The sequence below is a fragment of the Mustela putorius genome, unplaced genomic scaffold (assembly GCF_011764305.1).
Source record: "Mustela putorius furo isolate JIRA1106 unplaced genomic scaffold, ASM1176430v1.1 tig00003853_pilon_pilon_pilon, whole genome shotgun sequence".
Taxonomy (NCBI): domain Eukaryota; kingdom Metazoa; phylum Chordata; class Mammalia; order Carnivora; family Mustelidae; genus Mustela; species Mustela putorius.
This window is the reverse complement of record NW_025422005.1, coordinates 32,331,798-32,349,016: the sequence shown is the minus strand read 5'-3', so window position 1 is coordinate 32,349,016 and position 17,219 is coordinate 32,331,798. Positions and strand designations below refer to the sequence as shown.

At 45.1% G+C, this 17,219-nt stretch overlaps 1 protein-coding gene across 5 annotated transcripts in view; it reads left to right on the top strand.

The window, feature by feature from the left end:
* Window positions 1-10,705, top strand: part of FOXJ3 (forkhead box J3) — a 154,898-nt gene extending 144,193 nt beyond the window's left edge. For all 5 annotated transcript variants that reach the window (XM_045064328.1, XM_045064325.1, XM_045064326.1 and 2 more), the window contains 2 exons: window positions 5,497-5,604; window positions 7,646-10,705. In XM_045064328.1, the coding sequence (XP_044920263.1) occupies window positions 5,497-5,604; window positions 7,646-7,761 (224 nt within the window). In that variant the 3' untranslated portion in view covers window positions 7,762-10,705. The remainder of the gene's footprint in view (window positions 1-5,496; window positions 5,605-7,645) is intronic.
* The last annotated feature ends 6,514 nt before the right edge of the window (window positions 10,706-17,219 follow it).

The window sequence follows — 17,219 nt, the reverse complement described above, 5'->3', positions numbered from 1 at the left end:
AGGGCATACTTATCTGTTTATTTGTATGCTTTGTGATATTGTAGTTGAAAACTAGACACTTGAATCTAAGAATGTGGTACCTATGGAAACTAGATTCTGTTCCTTCCCCGGGTTTGCTGTTTTCTTATTTTGCCTTCTGTTTTTGTTTTCTTGATGGCTGCAAGGTATCCTTATGCTAAGGTTTGCCCTAAGGTCTTCTCAGGTCTTCTCTGTGTCTGTACTTTTCTCTTGGCAGAGGTGGTCACTTTCTAATTTTCCCAGTATATATGATTGTTTTTCAGTGTCCTGGCTTTTAATGTCTGCCTCCTCAAAGGGTAAAAAGAGAAAAATGAAAGAGGGGAGAAAGGAGGTTAGTAGCCCCCTTATAACCCCTGGAAATTAGTTCATTTGGAGGGTAGGTGCTTTGCATCATTGGTGGAATGTGCAACAATGGCCACCCTTCTTTACATCTGCATCTCTGTAATCAGAGTACAGATCTGCAATATTTGGAGAACAGAGGCCTCTTCACCTACAGTGGCTCTTGCAAGCTGTGTGAGTTTTTCCAGGAACACATGCACAGCTACTGCCATCGGGTAGGGATGAGGGATAGGTAGCTACTGTTGGGCTAAGAGCTGGAATTGACGAAAAATAACCGCAATTTATTATATAAGCCTTCCTCTATGCGTTGCAAACTCAGTAAACTTCGGAGTTCCAAATTCTCCAGTGTTTTTTGTTGTATCAGACAGTCTACCAGTGTAATTTTACCTAGGTTAGAAGACAGATTCCTGGTGCTTCCTACTCCACCATCTTCTCAGAATCCTCCCTTTATTCCTTTTTAATTGTCAAGATCTATATAACTTGGCATGCATTTTCACTTATTTACCTTCTTCCATTTCATCTTTTTCTCTCTTCTTGTAGATGGACAGCTTATCTTCTTTGATCCTCTGGTAGGTTTCAGACCCATAGTTTTTCCCTTTCAGGATACATCACTTTTACTTTTCCATCTTGCAGTAAATCTCAGAGGTGTACCATCCCTTCTGTTCTTTGTCCCTTGGTTTTTCTTTCCTTTTTTATTTCCCTGTCTAACCAAAATAATTCATAAAGTTAGCTCTTCCAAGTGCTGCCATTTTCTCTGCCAAATACTCTCAAATCATTTCAGCCAGCTTTAAAATGCTAATAGTGGGGGTAGGTACCTATGTTGTTTACAAAATTATTGCCTGTGGCAGATTAGAAAGTTCTAGGAAGATAAGTAGAAGAAGGTGTGGGTCAGTCTTAAAGAGAGAACTATTTCAAGGGCCATTGTAAATGTTAGCCAGTAGCTCCCCTTTTCTGGAATTTCAGTTTATGTGGTGAAACAAGATTTTCTTCGATTTTGTGACCTAAATTTCTAAGTAAGGTCGAAGTGTATCTTCTGGTTTTGGAACTTGGCACTCTTGGTCATGGAAAAAGTACTAATTATCTGCTGCTGCTGTCCCATGTGAGAGTGGCCAAGCACCACTTCTGTATTCTTTCTAGACTGAGATCATGGGTTATTTCTCAAAGCCCTTTGTTACTCCATGGTCATTTCTTCTTGACCTTTGACCTGGATTTATTTGGATCTGGTACTCTGATTGTTTTAATTTTTTCTGCCATCTTTCCTTTTTATTGCCATCACCTTCCTTCTCTAGGGTCCCCACAATTCACTTGATTCTCAGTCCTACTCCACTAACAGCCTATTAAAAAGGCAGAAGACCTATCATTTTTCCTCATTTGATCCTCTCCCAACTCCTCTTCCCCTTTTCTGGATCAGAAGAACTTTATCCAGCCTTGGCCTGCCAAGCCATGTTGGCTTTTGTCAACACTTCTCTGATCAGTGCTAGTTCTCCAGGTGTTTGTCACCTTGTACCCACTGATGTCTTCTCATAGGCACTCGGGTTTTTTACATGCCCAGCCTGCTTCCTTTTTAAGTCTAAGCCTTTTTCTATCATTATTTTATTCTCTTCACATCCCTCTTTATCTGATCCATTCAGATATTATCCCACTTCCTGTCTCTCTACCCCCCAGCACATCTTTGCCACAAATTCAAGATGGAATGTAAGAGGGGACTTGAACTGTTAATTTTATCCTTTTATCTAACAGATAAAAGCTGTTAACTGAAACTGAGATCAGAAAGAGAAAGCAACTTGCCTAAAATTACAAAGTTCATTTGGTTATAGATCTTGACTCCCTGAATATAGTCTGTCCATATCCTTCAAACTTTCCTTTTCACTTCTGCCTTCAAGATTCACCTTCTTGTAAATACCTCTTTGGGCTTCCTAGAGGTGCTGTAATGTGTTAGCATGGAAGAGAGAAGGGAAGAAGAAAAGGATGTTATAGTACACAGTGTCTCTCCTTTCTAAATCATTTTACCTGTGTTTATAATTTGTCTTGTCCAGTAATGTTTAAGTCTTCTAGCTGTGCTGTTCTTAATGAGGGCTCAGCTTAAAGGTCATTAAATAAGGATAGGTGTACATTTCATACAGATATTTACTTAAACTTTTTCTGTGCCTAACTATGTATTGGGCAGTAGGGATGAAAAAATAAGTCCGGATATCCTCTAATCTCAAGGAGCTCATAGTCTGGTGTGATGAAGACTGCACTTCTGCCATAGAACAGTGGAAGTAAGAAAACAGGGCTTAACTGTCTAGGGGAGATAGAAAAACTTCCTAGAGGAAGACAGCTTGAAGCTGGCTTTGCAGGATAGATGGGATTTTTATAAGACACAGATATATATGATCATTTCTGTGCTCAAAATCTTTCATCAGTGCCCAGTTTTCTCAGTAAAAAACAAAGTCTTCGTGGCCTATCTAGTGTCACACAATCTGGTCCCCCATTACTCTCTGACCTTGTATCCTAATCCCCTCCCCTCAGCTCTCTACTCCCATACTGGTGGCCTCCTTAGTATTCTTTGAACATACCAGGCACACACCACCTACCTCAGAGCCTTTTTTGTAGCTGTTTTTTCCTTTGTGTGGAGTGGTCTTCTCCCAGATAGATATATGGCTCACTCATGTCCTTAATCTTGTTCATTTTTTTTTTCTCCATAAATACCTCCTCAAGTAATGCCTTCCCTGACCATTCTGTTTAAATGGCACTTATGTCCAACACTTCTTGTCCCCTCTCCCTGCTTTATTTTTTTCTGTAGTGTGCATAACATATTTAGTTACTTTGTTTGCTGCCCTCAGCTTGAGAATATGCTTCAAAAAGAGGGAGTTTGTTGGGGTGCCAGATTGGCTTCATTGGTAGAGCATGCGACTCTTGATCTTGGGGTCAATGGGTTCAAACCCCAGGTTGAGTGTGGAGCTTACTTTAAAAAAAAAAAAAGACAGGAAGTTTATTTTTTTCATTTCTGTATACCCAGTGCCTAGAGCAAGCCTATAACATAAATAACTTCTTGAATGAATGAATGGTCATTCAACAAGAGTCTACTTCCAATAATATGTGATTAGATTTTTAAATTCTCCTATGTTCTAAATGTTGTAGGATCTCAGAAGTCATTGAAAAGTACATTGGAAGTTAATTTTTTGTTTAACAAGTCCAGGTTGACTCATTATTTAGAATAGAATGAGAACATGAGGAAAAAAAGAGGAGTAATGAGAATTTCTTTATGAAAATAAAAGTGTTAGGAATGTGGCAGAATTTCAGAAAGTTCATCTGTTTAATGTGGGTGACATGTTTATTCCTATGATCCTTGTTTATTCCTGTAATTCTTCTCTAGTTGTTACCTCACTCCCCTTTTAAGTTAAAAATTACTGAGCCAAAAACAATACATACACAGAATTTCCATAAAAATCAGTTGTCTTTTGATTGTGATTTGAGCTCTTACAGATGAGTAGAAAGAGAATTAAGATTTTCTAACACAGGCTGAGAAGTCACTGATAAACCAGTGAGCGTGTTACTGAGAGTGGCATGGCCTCTCCAGCCTGTTGCAGTTTTAGGTGTGCTGGCCACTCATGTGAAAGCTAATCAGCACTTGGGGGTGGGTTTTTTCCTCTAAGAATGTCCCAGAGCTACAGGTTAGTGTAACTCTTCTCTCTTTTCTTCCTAAATCTTCAGTATGGTAAATTGGTCGGAGAGCTTAGTTCTGACTGTAAACTTCACTATTAAAAGGCATGTTGTCTTGGGAGGCAATGGCTGGAAGTCAGAAGTGCTGGGTTCTGTCTCATTTTCTCTCTAGTTTTATGTCCTCATCTGCATGAACAGAGGTAGGCCTGAATTAGGCTATCTCAGAGGCTGTTTTAAGCGTGGACAGTCGACATTCCGGTGACAGGTAAAAACTTGTGAGTAGCCAAATAGTGTTTTCCTACCTTGAGTCTCTTTTTAGTTGCCTCTGGGAAAATGGTTGCTGTTTACTAGTTTGATTACAGTATTGTTAGATGCAGTTGTAATTTGTGTGATACAAGGGATTCCTAAGGGAGAAATAGCCTTTTCCAGTATTCCAGATGTTCCATACAGTGTGAGCCAGTGTTCTGCTTCTTCTTCCCCAGAAGCAGTTGTGAGGGTAGGCATGTGATGTTTGCTCCCTTTTCTTTCTACTTTGCATTAGGATGCAGTGTAATTGACATTTTAGAGCTGTTCTGTTTAATAGCGCCTGCCGACAAAAATATATTAATTTAAGAATCTTCAGAAATGCCATTCAAATGAGTTGTTTCCCACCTTCTCACTTTTTTTTTTTTTAAGATTTTATTTATTTATTTGACAGAGATCACAAGTAGGCAGAGAGGCAGGCAGAGAGAGAGGGAGAAGCAGGCTTCACACCGAGCAGAGAGCCTGATGTGGAGCTCAATCCAGGATCCTGAGACCATGACTTGAGCTGAAGGCAGAGGCTTAACCCACTGAGCCACCCAGGCACCTTGCCACCTTCTCACTTCTAAATAATACTTTTTTCATCACCTTTACTTGGTATAGCTCTTTCAAATTTGTGCAAATCTTTCCTGTCACTTTGTGCCTCCGTTCATTTTGTTAATCAGCTAGGGTACACATAGATAAGTCTACTTTGAAAGTGAGAAAATCAGGGAGAGAGGTAGAGTGGTTAGTAGAAAGAGCCTATGATCTAGCAGAACTGAATGCTAGTGCTAACCCTGTCAAACTGATGTGCCTTTGGGCACATCAGCTTAGTCTTTCTGACCCTCAGTTGCCTCATCCATAAAATGGGGATAATCCCCATCTTGCCCTCATTTTGGACTTAGTGGGAGGCTCAGATGGTAGAACAGTTAAGAAAATGCTTTTGAACTATTGTGAGGTGTGTAACAGCAACAGTAAAGATGACTTGCCTGGAGGCTTCCAGACAGAAAGAGGCAGTGCCAGAATTAGCATCAATGTACTCACACTCAGCCTGGTACCACCTTTGGTATTAGCATCTAAAAGGAGTAATTTTTCTCTTTTCTTGCCTTACCTGCTTAATTTAGTTCTAGGTGATAATTTTATTAAGGTTTTAATGTTTGACTTGTTTTATTTATGTAAGTATGTTTCCTTCATTCTGCTTTTCAATCTGATTAGGAAATTTGTACATAGACTCCAGGCAAAATCTCCCTCCTTCAGTGATGCCGCCCCCTGGTTACCCTCACATCCCACAGGCACTCAGCACTCCAGGAACGACAATTACAGGTAATTTGGGGTGTGTTGTATTACAGTTGGTACTCAGAGAGTAATATTAAAAAGACTTCAGCTGTCCCATTGTGAGAGAGTCTGTTCTGGAGGGAGTGAACTCCTGGGTAAGGGAGGATGGGGTGACAATCTTACAGTTACTTGGCTTCAGTGTTGGGTGAAGGGGTTCAAGTGTCATTTGGTGTTTGGACCATATGACCTGAGTCTCTCTGATGTTGTGATTCTCATTATTGTCCTGCCTCTCTAAAGAGGTCCAGGGGCATTAGAGCTTGTCCTGGGGTCTTAGGGATCTTTGTGGCTTTTTGACTCTGACGCAACTTGAGTAGGCTTAAGAACCAGCTTTGGTTAGCTTCGTATATTCTGCTCCATTCGTTCTGGTGTCCCCCCAGCTCTCGTTTCTGATGAAGTCTCTTACAGAGTTGCAGGTGCATAGTAAGGAATTTATAAGTTGCAGGAGTTGCTGCTAGTTCATAAACTGTTCCCCCTGGGTTCCTGAATGAAGGAGAAATTACATTTTCAGGGCAGCAAAGGCAGGCACATGGTTAGAGGTAGAAGGTAGCTTAAGGATGATCTAGATGAGGAAGTGCCAGCTCAGGAGTAGAGATATCTTGCCCAGAGCTGCCAGTTTGCTGTAACCAAACCAAGACTCAAGTCTTAATATCTGGATTTAGAGTTTGTTGCTGATTTTTCTTATGTACCATGCTGCCCTCCACTTGGGCTGCTCGGGGAACAGAAAGGTCATGTGCAGATGTGAATTGAAAACCTCCAAAGAAGTGTGTGCCAGGTAGTATGGAGGAAGACTTGTGGCCAAGTAACCTGTTCTTTGATGGCCAAGGAGGAATAAGTATTATCTGTCCTTATCACTCACCAGGAACTTGTAGGTGGCAGGATCTGGTAGTTCAGACTCTGGGACCAGATTCTCAGGGTTTGCCTTCTGGTGCTTTGCCACTTGATAGCTACCTTAATCCTCCTGGCTCATGAGGCCTCCTTGTCTGTTAAAGGGAACTTAGAACATTGCCTAACTCCTGGGGTTGTTAAGAGAATTAAATGAGGATTAGATGTAAGTCACTTAAATTTAGCACCTGGTGCATAGTAAGGAATTTATAAGTTAAAAAATAAATAAAGGCATTTCTGCTATACTGCAATATATTGAAAATCTTAGCATTTTATAAAATGATGCATTAAAAATTACAGGGTTTATAAGAAAAATGAGATTAGCAGCCGATTGCTTGAAACTTTGTAATTGAATCAAGCAAATCAAACAAAACTGTAAAAATTCCACATTAAAAGGATATGTTTAATTCCTAATAGAAGAATGAATTCTGCAAATAGCTAGAGGTTATTACTTGAGAAAAAAGTCTGGTTTGGAAGGGGGTTTGTCAAAGCTGTGGAAACAAGGGCATAGTGCATCAAAATTGGGGAGCACGAGCTGCACATGACCACAGTAACCTAAGGAGAGTGTGGAGAGGGCGGGCATCCTGTTCTCCACTCTGATCTGCCGTGGCTTCCCTGCACTCAGCTGTGTTGATGTTCTCTGTGTTCACCCACTATTACTTGGCGGCCCGAAAGTTAACTTGCTAGTGAGAGTTCAGGATGACCCAGTGTGATGTCACTGGTGCACTATGTCATTCTCCCTTTACCATTCTCCTGGGAGCTAGTTCTTGTTACTGAAACATGCATTGATGCAGGACAGACTAAGAGAAAGGGCTGCATCAGCCTTTGGGCACCCTAGTATTCTTTCTATGCCCTTCTTGCTACTTCCTGGTGGAATCAAAACGGGCATAGGTTTTGGAATCAAGGGAACTGAATTCAAATCTCTTCCCCTTACTAATTGTATGACCTTGGGTAACTTGCTCCATTCTCTTTAACCTCTGCCCTGTCGTTCATAAAATTAGGGTCATAAGAGCTACATCGGTGAAGGCTTCTGGGTGGATTAGGAGGATATATGCACCGAGGGCCTGGCACAAAGGAAGTGCTAAGTAGGCATTCATTTATTCCTTTCTTCATTACCCAAGTCACTGCTGACATTGCCTCCTTCCAGGCCATCACGGAGCCATGAACCAGCAGCACATGATGCCTTCCCAAGCCTTCCAGATGCGGCGCTCTCTGCCTCCGGACGACATCCAGGATGACTTTGATTGGGATTCAATTGTGTAGAGCTTGTTTCTGCAAGGCACCAGACCCCAGCATCACCTTTCTGTGCAGTGAAGGGGAAAGATTTAAGAGAATCCAGTTGAGAAAACAAAGTTGCTAATCACTTTACCGATGTTATCAAAATTTCTTTTGAAGACAATCAAAAAGATTTTAGCTGGATAACTTACTGCTTTTATCTGACCCAAACAAGTACTACATGTTTGTCTCCCTGCCAGCTGCCCTACGTAGCTCCTAACTGTTGTGTGATTTGAACGGCTTTTGCATATTTGTGTCAGTTTGATGTTGACCACAAGTGCCAGACTGATTTTTCAGACAGAGCCTGTTTTGCTGCAAGCAGTTTATAGATACATATGTGTAAATATATGTACAAAAATTACTGAAAGGCTTCAGTTTTTCTAATTGGATTACTACGTCTTGAAAAGAAAGTTACTGTGAGTTTTTATTCCTTGTTAGGCTATTTTCTGCAGGATGCGTTTAACTGATGTAGGCAACTGAAAGGAAATAGATTTTTTCAAAGCCCAGTTCCCCTTATTTAATCTTTTTCAGAAATGTGGGTATTGAGTTCTACTCAATAAGTCAGAGAACCCAGAGTTTGATACTCTCCAAACAATCCAGAGGGGCATGAAGACTGACCAAATTTGTTTTGATGTTTGGGGGATTACAGAGTTTATGTTGTACCTTGTCAATGTCTGTTTTCCTAAGTCTGCATTAACAGTTCTGAAATGTATTTGATCCGTTAGCAGCTGGGCATTGCTTGGCTCTTTAACAAAATCATTGCCTCCATATTCACTCATGTATTTATTATTCAAAAGTGTTATTTTAATATTTATTGCTACCTTCTGTGAATGCTTAGCTCCTATATGGTTCATTAAGGAGAAGTATGGTGTCTGAAAGCACAGAATTGTTTTACTTAAGAGTTTACAGACAAGACAATCAGAGAGATTGTGTCGTTCTCTTTATCCTCGCTCCTTTTACCATGTGAGTATATTTCTCTATCTTAGCATTCCTGCCGATTGAGATGTATTAGCAAAATAGGATTTTTCTGGAATTCGAATCAGAGTTCATTTGGGCAATAGAACAGCAGGACACTCATTCTGTTTCCATTTCGGAAGCACTGAAAGGAGGATAGAGCCACACACAGATTTTATTTGCCTCAGTCTTCAGTGCAGATATCCTTAAGTCGTCCGCTGTTTCTCTTGTCCTGTGTGTCTGTGTACACATGACGTTTGGTCACTTTGAAATACAGCGTGCCTCCTTGGGGTTTTTATTAGTTGTTTCTTGTTTTGTTTCATATTGTATCATAGTTACTTTGCATGGATTGTCTTAGTTTTATAATAAAAGTAACAGAAATGAGATTTTTTTTAAATGAATAGATTTTAAATTGGTTCTTTAGACCATAAAAAAGGCAGAATTTCTTTCATTTATAATGGGGGAATGATATGTTCCATCAAATCAAGGAATAATAACTGTTCACTGGTTGTTTTTTTAGCATCTCTCGTCTCTGTCAGCCATGCTTTAAGTCACTTTAATTAGCCGTAGTGATAATGTGGTTGAGTGTTCTCTACTTGAACTAAACAGATAGACATCTTTGTTTCTGTATGTGTGAATGTGAGAGTGTTTGTCAGCACGTGTGGGGTGTTTGGTTTTTTGTTGTTGTTGTTGTTGTTTTTGGTGGGTTTTTTTTTTTTTTTTTTTTTTAATGGAGTATTGCCTTTAATGAATCACTGGGAAGCCAGTCATAGTAAAGGCTGGTGAGGTTGGGGAGAAAGGAAGGGCTTTATGTTCTTTTGTTTGGACCCTGCTTGGAATGAGAAAAGAAGGTCAGTTCCAGCCCCTTGGATCAGTGAAAATCAGGAGGATTCTGGCAAGGCCAACAGGCCCCTTAAACAGATCAGAGGCAAGATGAGATAGCAGCAGGCCCCTTAAACAGATCAGAGGCAAGATGAGATAGTAGCCTGCAGAGCAAAAACTTGAAAAAATGGGGCGGGGGGGGGGGGAATTTCAATAGTCTGCTCAAGTCACTGTTTTCTGGATACCAAAATAGCTGTTTTGAAACTTTAAATTGCTTGGGTAGCAATGTGCACTTTAAACAATTTGGGTATTGGAATGCAGTCTTACCTTGAATGATTTGAGTAGAAACCACTGATGAAGATTTTACAAATTTTGTGAAGCTAAATTCCTATTTGGCAATCATTTACTGATTTGCAGTGATCAATATTTCTATGAGAATTTAAATTTACCACAAGTGGCCCTGGAGGCAGAGCCTCCACTGAGATCCATTGCACTCTTTTGATTCTGGGAGCCCAGGAGCCTAAGACAGGCCTTCTAATGGGCTCCAGCTAGCCCGAGCCATCTGGTGGGGTGCAGAGCATCCCCTCTAGTGGCTCTTTCAGTTGGTAGTTGTTAATGCAGAGCGAGTTCTGTTTTGGGTCTAAATTGACTGAAGACTTTTGGGGAAAAGAATAATAAATGCATATAATCAAATGGGGGTACTCTGTCCAGGAAAATAATCCGACTGGCATTTGTGGCAGTTTTTGAAATGTAAATGTATTCATGTGTGTTCTTGTAAATACATGTCTCTCAGATGTCCTTTGAAGTGGGAGGGAATCAATCCGGGGATTATTTCAAATGGAATAGAGTATTTTGATATTGTTCATTCAGAGGGTGATGTGTACATATCTATATTGTATATATGTGATGAAAATGCATTGGCTTTTTGTGCAAACACAATCTGCTCTCTGTACTGCTGTTGGACAGTCAGTGTTTTAATGTTTCTACAGTTTTGCTATTGCACGATTTCATATTTTGCCTCTATGATGAACGGCACCCATTCTTTGTAACTGTTTAGTGCTGTAATAAAGAAATACCCCAAGTGTCATTAGGATTGTTGCTGCCAGAACTGATATGCATGAATGGCACTTAAAATAAATATATTATGTTAACTCTATCTACAACACCAGTTGGTCTTTGTCATTTGCTACAATTGAGGGAACAAGATTGGAGCCAGACCCCATGTAGAAACTTGCAGACAGTCCTTATGGTCTTGGAGATTGTGTCCTGTGTGGTGTTGCCTTTAGGAGTATCCCACTAGCTCTGTGAACTTTTCATTGCCTTCAAAATGAGGAAAATACCTATTTCCTAGAGTGGTAGTGGGAGTAAATTAATTAATGCATTTAAACATTTAAAATAGTACCTGGAACATGAAGAAATACTCAGCATGTGCCAGGTGCTGTGCCAAGTAGATACTGTTATCCTCATTTTACAGTGTGGTTACAACTCAGAGGTACAGTGGCTTACCCAGATCCTTTATTGGTAGTGACAGAACTGAGTTTGAAACAGGTTGTTTGATTCCAGTGCCATGTTCTTTTACACCAGCCTCTGTTAGTTTCAAGAAATTCCCCTGCCCTACCCGTATCCTTGACCCCATTCTTGCCTCCACATCAGCTTTCCTAGCCACAACTCCTGCCCCTTTAGTGAGTGCAGACTTACCCAGGACAGCCAACAGACACCAGCTCAGGCAGACAGCCCAGGGGAGCCACTCTGAAGGTGTACCCTGGCAAGGCAAGGCTCTGGTGGTGAGGAGTCGGGTTATGCTGAAGGCTGAGGTAGTGGTCGCAGGAGGGCCTCAGCCTGGCATGTGCTACTTAAGTTGAGTGCTGAAAGGGTCCTGGACAGACAGGAGGTTTTTCCATTTACACCACTGCTCTGAGCCAGGCACGGAAGCTAGATTAGCATAGGGGTGGGGATCACAGCGGAAATGATGGTTTTGCTGGTAAAGACCCAAGCACAGCAATCCTGTGATAAGTGGTGGGGTTCCAACTTGACTGATAGGGATACAGGTTCAGAGGCTAAGCACTGAACAGACCAACAATACTGCTGAAGTTAGAACGTGAAGCTGCAGTCTGCCTAATTCAAGAATGGGAGGGCTTCCTTCCAATCCCATAATCCTGCTCAGGGCCTCTTCCTGCTTCTAACTGAACCCATATTATCATTGCCAGGAAAAGTTATTTATTGCAATTTTACCACTGGGGAAACTGAGGCTCAGAAAGTTTAACTTGCTTAAGTTCTCATAGCCAATAGAGGACTTGGGATAATTCAGTCTGACTCCAAGGCTCTTTTCTTTTCTTTCATTTTAATTTATTTATTTGAGAGAGGGACAGTGAGAGCATGAGAGGGGGGAAGGTCAGAGGGAGAAGCAGACTCTCCGTGGAGCTGGGCCAAGGCTCATTTCTTTTTACCTCACTGCCTTCCAAAAGGGAATTTTCCCAAAGCCAGAGGTAATGTCTACCCACCAGTGTCTGTGTGTCTCTGGGAGGGAGGGGCTCTGTTTGCCTCCCATTATAGGTAAATCGTGGTCATTTAGCAGTGTCTCCGAAAGGCTGCTGTAGTAGGGGCTCGGTTAAATCCAGTCACTTTGTGCTGATTCAGGCACAGCTGAAGTGCAACTTTGGGCTAATCAAATGAAAAAAGTAAACAAGATCATTAAGATGCATGTTTAATTCTCAAGGCTTTGACATGTTCCAGTGTGCAAAGGGCTGCTATTTATAGATGTGTCCTTACCAGCTGGATGAAGCCACGTAAGCATAGTTAGCATTCACGTAAGGCTTGACTGCATCTAAACCCCCTAGAGTCATATGTATCTTGAAGGCCTCAAGCTAGAAGCAGCCTTTGAAATCCTCTAAGACAGTCCCTGCATTTTACTGTTGAGAACACAGACCCAGAGAGGGAAGTGGCTTGCTCAAAGTCACGTATCCAGAGGAAAATTCGGGAAAGGGAGGACTGGGGAGTGTCACCTACTTGGCAGGAATTTAAAATTCCTACACACGTGGCCTTACTTGACCTATGCGGGAATCTGACACGGTACTGTTACTGCCCCATTTTACAGAAGAGAGGCGGGCAGCACCGCTGCCTCCTGCGAGCATTCATTTGAAGCTCTCCAAGGCAGTTGTGCACACCTGGCCAACAAGAGAGACTGGGAACAGTCTCTAGAAAATGCTATCCACCTGCAATGCGTGTGGGGCCCTCTGTGGATGTGAGGTGGCAGCTGAACCTGACGCTGTAACCGGTAGCTGCTTCCCTGTCCTGCCTGCGTGAGCACCTGCGTCCGCACCGAGAGTGACGCCAGTGGGTTCCGTGTGACCGGGCCTTTGGATGCAAGTCAGCCACCTCAAAGGCAGACTCTAACCAAGAATTAGAAAAACTGGCCATGTTGGCCTTATTCAGACTTGGCATCTTCATCTCCAAACTGCCGAGGGCATTTTCTAGAGCGATTTTGAACTTACCTCCCTTTGGGTTTCCTTCCGTGTATGTCATGTAACTGGTCAGCACGTGCAGAGCGCAGCGCAGACCTGGTGGGCGGCTGTGGCAGAGCCAGAATGCAGCCCCGAGTCAGGGCCTTCTCCAGCCTCCCACTCACAAGCAGTGGCCCCTAAGTAATACTGACCCAGTAGTACAGAATAGGACAGCTACCTCTACTTGTTAGTTAATATCATTTCTCCCAAGCCCCGTGGAGATGGTATCTACTCTCTGAAACAGCTGTGTAGTAGCTAGTATTCTCACCCTCACGTTGTAAACAAATCTGAGCCGTAAAGTGAGTAAGTCCCTTTGGCCAGAGTCATCCAGCTGGTAAGTAGTAGAAATGATGGTGGTAATAATAATAATAGCAGTAGTAGTAGTAGCAGCAGCAGTGACAGAGCTGGGATTTCATACCTGGGGCTCCCAGCCACCCTCTTCACCACAATGTGTTGTCAATTCCGGGCTGTGCTGTGCTTCCCCGCTGTGCCCGCCGCTGTGGGGCAGAGCAAGAGAGCTTTAGAACAAAGCAGTGAGGCTGCAGTGAGCACAGAGGCCACCAGAGGGCGCAAGGCTGCCAGCTGTGTGCCTTTCCCGTTTCTGAAGGTCGCCTTTCCCACCGGGGGCCCTGCTTCCTTTCTCCACAACCACCATGGCCGGGGCCCCCCAAAGACAGGTAGGGAGCCCAGTGGCAAGCCCCCAGAATCTTTTCCCACATCAGAGGTTGCTAGAGGGAGCCAAGGAGCCCCTATAGTTCTCATCACCAAACATACTGGTGGGGCCCACTGCAGAGCTGAGCTGAGCTGCCGAGCTGTCTCTGAGCCTGCTGCCCTCCTCCAGGCCCTCAGGGCAGAGTGGAAGAGGTCACCCCACCTCCAACCCCAAACTCAGAGTGTCCTGAGGCTCTGCCTTTCTGGGAGCTGCCCGATGCTGGAGGCTGGCATTGTTTTGGCTGGTGCAGAGAGGGCTGTGGCCTGGCCAACCACATACCTTGCCCTCCCAGCCCTGCCTCAGCCTAAGCTGGCTTTGGTGACCCCACACACTCATGCTGTCCTGCGGCCGGCACAAACATTGTGGGTATCGCCGCCATTTGCCAGGCCCCATACCCTGTATTTGAGCCATTATCTGAGTTAACAACCTTGCGGCTTTGGAGGCCGAGTCTGTCTCCCTTTTACGACAGGATGGTGCTGTTGAGAGACATGAAGTCATCTGCCCAAGGTCACAGCCCAGTGAGACAGGCCGGTGAGAGAACAGGAAGCCAGCTCCTCCTCCTTCCAGTCTATTCTTCTCACTGAGGTATGCTGCCTCTTCACAAAACTCCGCGGGTGCCCTTGACCTCTCTCAAGGCTAGTCACCACACCCATCCCGCTCCACCCTACCCCAGCATGGGATCCAAGCTGACGTCATGGAGGGTGAAGATGCTCCTCTCTCAACGCAGGCCCCAAAAGATCAGAGAGGCAACTTCCTGTCCTGGACAATGGCAATAAAGACATCTGAGGACATTTCCCACCCTTCCCAGGCTTGATGACGTTCACAGGCAGAGGCTGCCCTGGGAACAGTCCTCTGGTTCCGTGTGAGTGAAAGCACACACACTGTGTGACTCTGGGCTCCTTGTAAGTCCCATACCTGGGTGACTAAGGTGACCAGATGGCCATGTGACAGATGGTGCCCACGGGGCCTTACGTGTGTGTGAGACTACTCAGGAGCAAGTCCCTCCTTGCGTGTGTGCTTGTGTGACTGTGGGCTCTGTGTATCTGCGTGCTTGGCAAGGGCAGACAGAGAAAGCATGCTGCGGGCGGGGAGATAACTCCTTGCTCAAATTCTGCCTCCCTCCTGAGCCTTCTTAGCCACTAGAGTCCCCCCAGGGACCCAGGCCCCAGGGGACACTTGCCTGGGAGAGAGCTGGGTTCCCAGGCACTGTCAGGTTTGGGGTCTGTGGGTGCAATGCTGGTGAATTCTTCCCCTTCCCTCATCTATACCTTGCCCTTGTGGCGGCTCCTCCCTACTGATGTGAGCTGGATTTCCAATCTAGCTCTACCTGCCCCTACCCCACCCAGAGCTACCAGGCCAGGCCGGAACCTGGTTCCTCCCGAGCTGCAGGCCTGTGGCTGAGCATGTTCCCTGTAGGCCCCAAAGGCCACAAACATACAGGAGTCAATGGAAAGAACACGGATTCTGCAATCAGAAGAAGCTAGAATTCCATCTGGGCAAGATGTCCTTTCTGAGCCTCTGTTTCCTTATTTGTAAAATGGAGATGGAATGTCTTACCTCAAAGTGTTGAGGAGAAGTCAAGTGGGAGGCAGCCAGCGCGGGCCCTGGCACACCACAGTCCCCAAGACCACTCTGCCAGGTCTGCCTCCTTCCTCTCCCACATGCAGTCTCTCGCTGCACTGCCCGGACCGACTGCGCCTCCGGCACATGTCCTCACCCTCCCGGAGCACTGGCAGGAGTGGAACGCATCCCTTCGCAGGACTGGTACAGCACCATACCTAGGCAGCCCGCTCCCACCCTTAGTGCCGCGACAGTCTTTTGAAATTGATGCGCTTCCCGTGGTCTTACCCTGCTCTGATAGGCTTCCCACGGTCTCAAGGTGAAGGGCAAATGTCTCAGCCTGCTATTTAAAGCCTTCTTCTCTGGCTGTCACCCACAGCACCTCTTGACACATTTTCTGCTTCAGCACCCCCTCCCCCAACTCCCTTCCCCACCGTGCTTCCCGCTGTCCTCCCTTTGCCCCACAGCCCCCATCTCTGTGGGTCCAAATCTGCCCATTGATTAAGGCTCGGTTCAAACGCCACCTCGGCTGGCAAGCATTCTCATACCTGGCCCCACGGGAACTTCTCTCATGGCTCTCAGTCTGCTTCCCACAGGTCCTGTCCTCCCTCTAGCCTGGAGCCTCTGGGGAATGTGGCCAGAGCTCCAGCTGTGCCTCTTTCCTTCCTGACAGTCTTCAGGGAGATGGGGTGTTTCTGTGGCCAACACCCAGAGTAGACTGAGGGCTTGGGGGGACAGGAGGCAGCTGCCGGTGAATGGGGTGCCACCCTGGCCTCATTCTGGCCAGGCCACAGGGATGTGACCTGAAAAGCCAACGCCCCCCTGGAGCCTGGAGGAAAGAGCCTGCCTCCCAGGGCCTGGGGGAGGGGAGGGCACCCTCCAGCCCAACCCAGCAAGGCTCAAAAGATTGGGCATCCTTCAAGACAGGCCCACACCTCATGCAGGTCCACTCTAAGGAGGGAATGTGGACGTATGGGATGCACGCCCCCTGAGGTGTCAGGAAGGCCATGGGTGATGGCAAGGCTGCCGGCATTGGGGTTGCAACATGAGAGGGCTTCATTTAAAAGGAAAGGGTGGTGGTGCCCTGGGGGATTTGGGGCTTTGTGATTCTAGCTGCTGCCAAGTGCACCTGGCAATGAATGTGAAAAGTTGTGCCTTCCCCTAGGCCTAGGTAGCCACATGGCTTGTGTCCACACTGATCCTCTGTTGGCTGGGTGCCCTGTGCAGTGCACTACCAATACAACTGTACCTGGCTCCTGTGTATTACGCACCCTTGGGAAATTCATGACCTCTCACCCTCTCTGGGCTTCTGAACTTCAGTTTAGCCATCGATAAAATGGGCTTCTATAGTTATTTCTGACGTAAATAGTAAAAATGTTAAAGGTGGGTGGAACCCAGAGGAGGTGGAGATGGTCTTAAGCCAGACTTGCTGGAGCTGGGCATCAGGCAACTTTTCTAGACAATATGAAATTCACAAAGTAGCTCTTGTCTCCATCTTTCAGATGTGGAAACAGATTCAGGGAAAGGCCATGCAGCTGTTCCCTGAAGGAGCTGGGACTCTGACCCAGGGCTGCCTCACCTCAAAGCTGGAGCTCTGTCACCTCAGCAGGTCTGGGCCCTTCTTCCCAATTCACTCCTAGGAGCACTTTTGGGATCCTGTAGAAGGGTGAGCAGAGGCTGACCACAAAGGGCCTTGAATGCCAAACCAAGGAGTCTGGGCTTTCTTCTGAAGGTCTAGGGCAGCCGATGGGGGGGTTTCAGGTGGGGTGGCAGGTCGTAGAGGTGGCATGGCTTGGAAGGCTACAGAGGAGTCAGAGTTTGCCAGAAGGGTGGCCTTGGATGTGGGCAGCCCAGCAACCCCAGTCCCACCTGCTGCCGATAAGAAATAAAGAGGACTA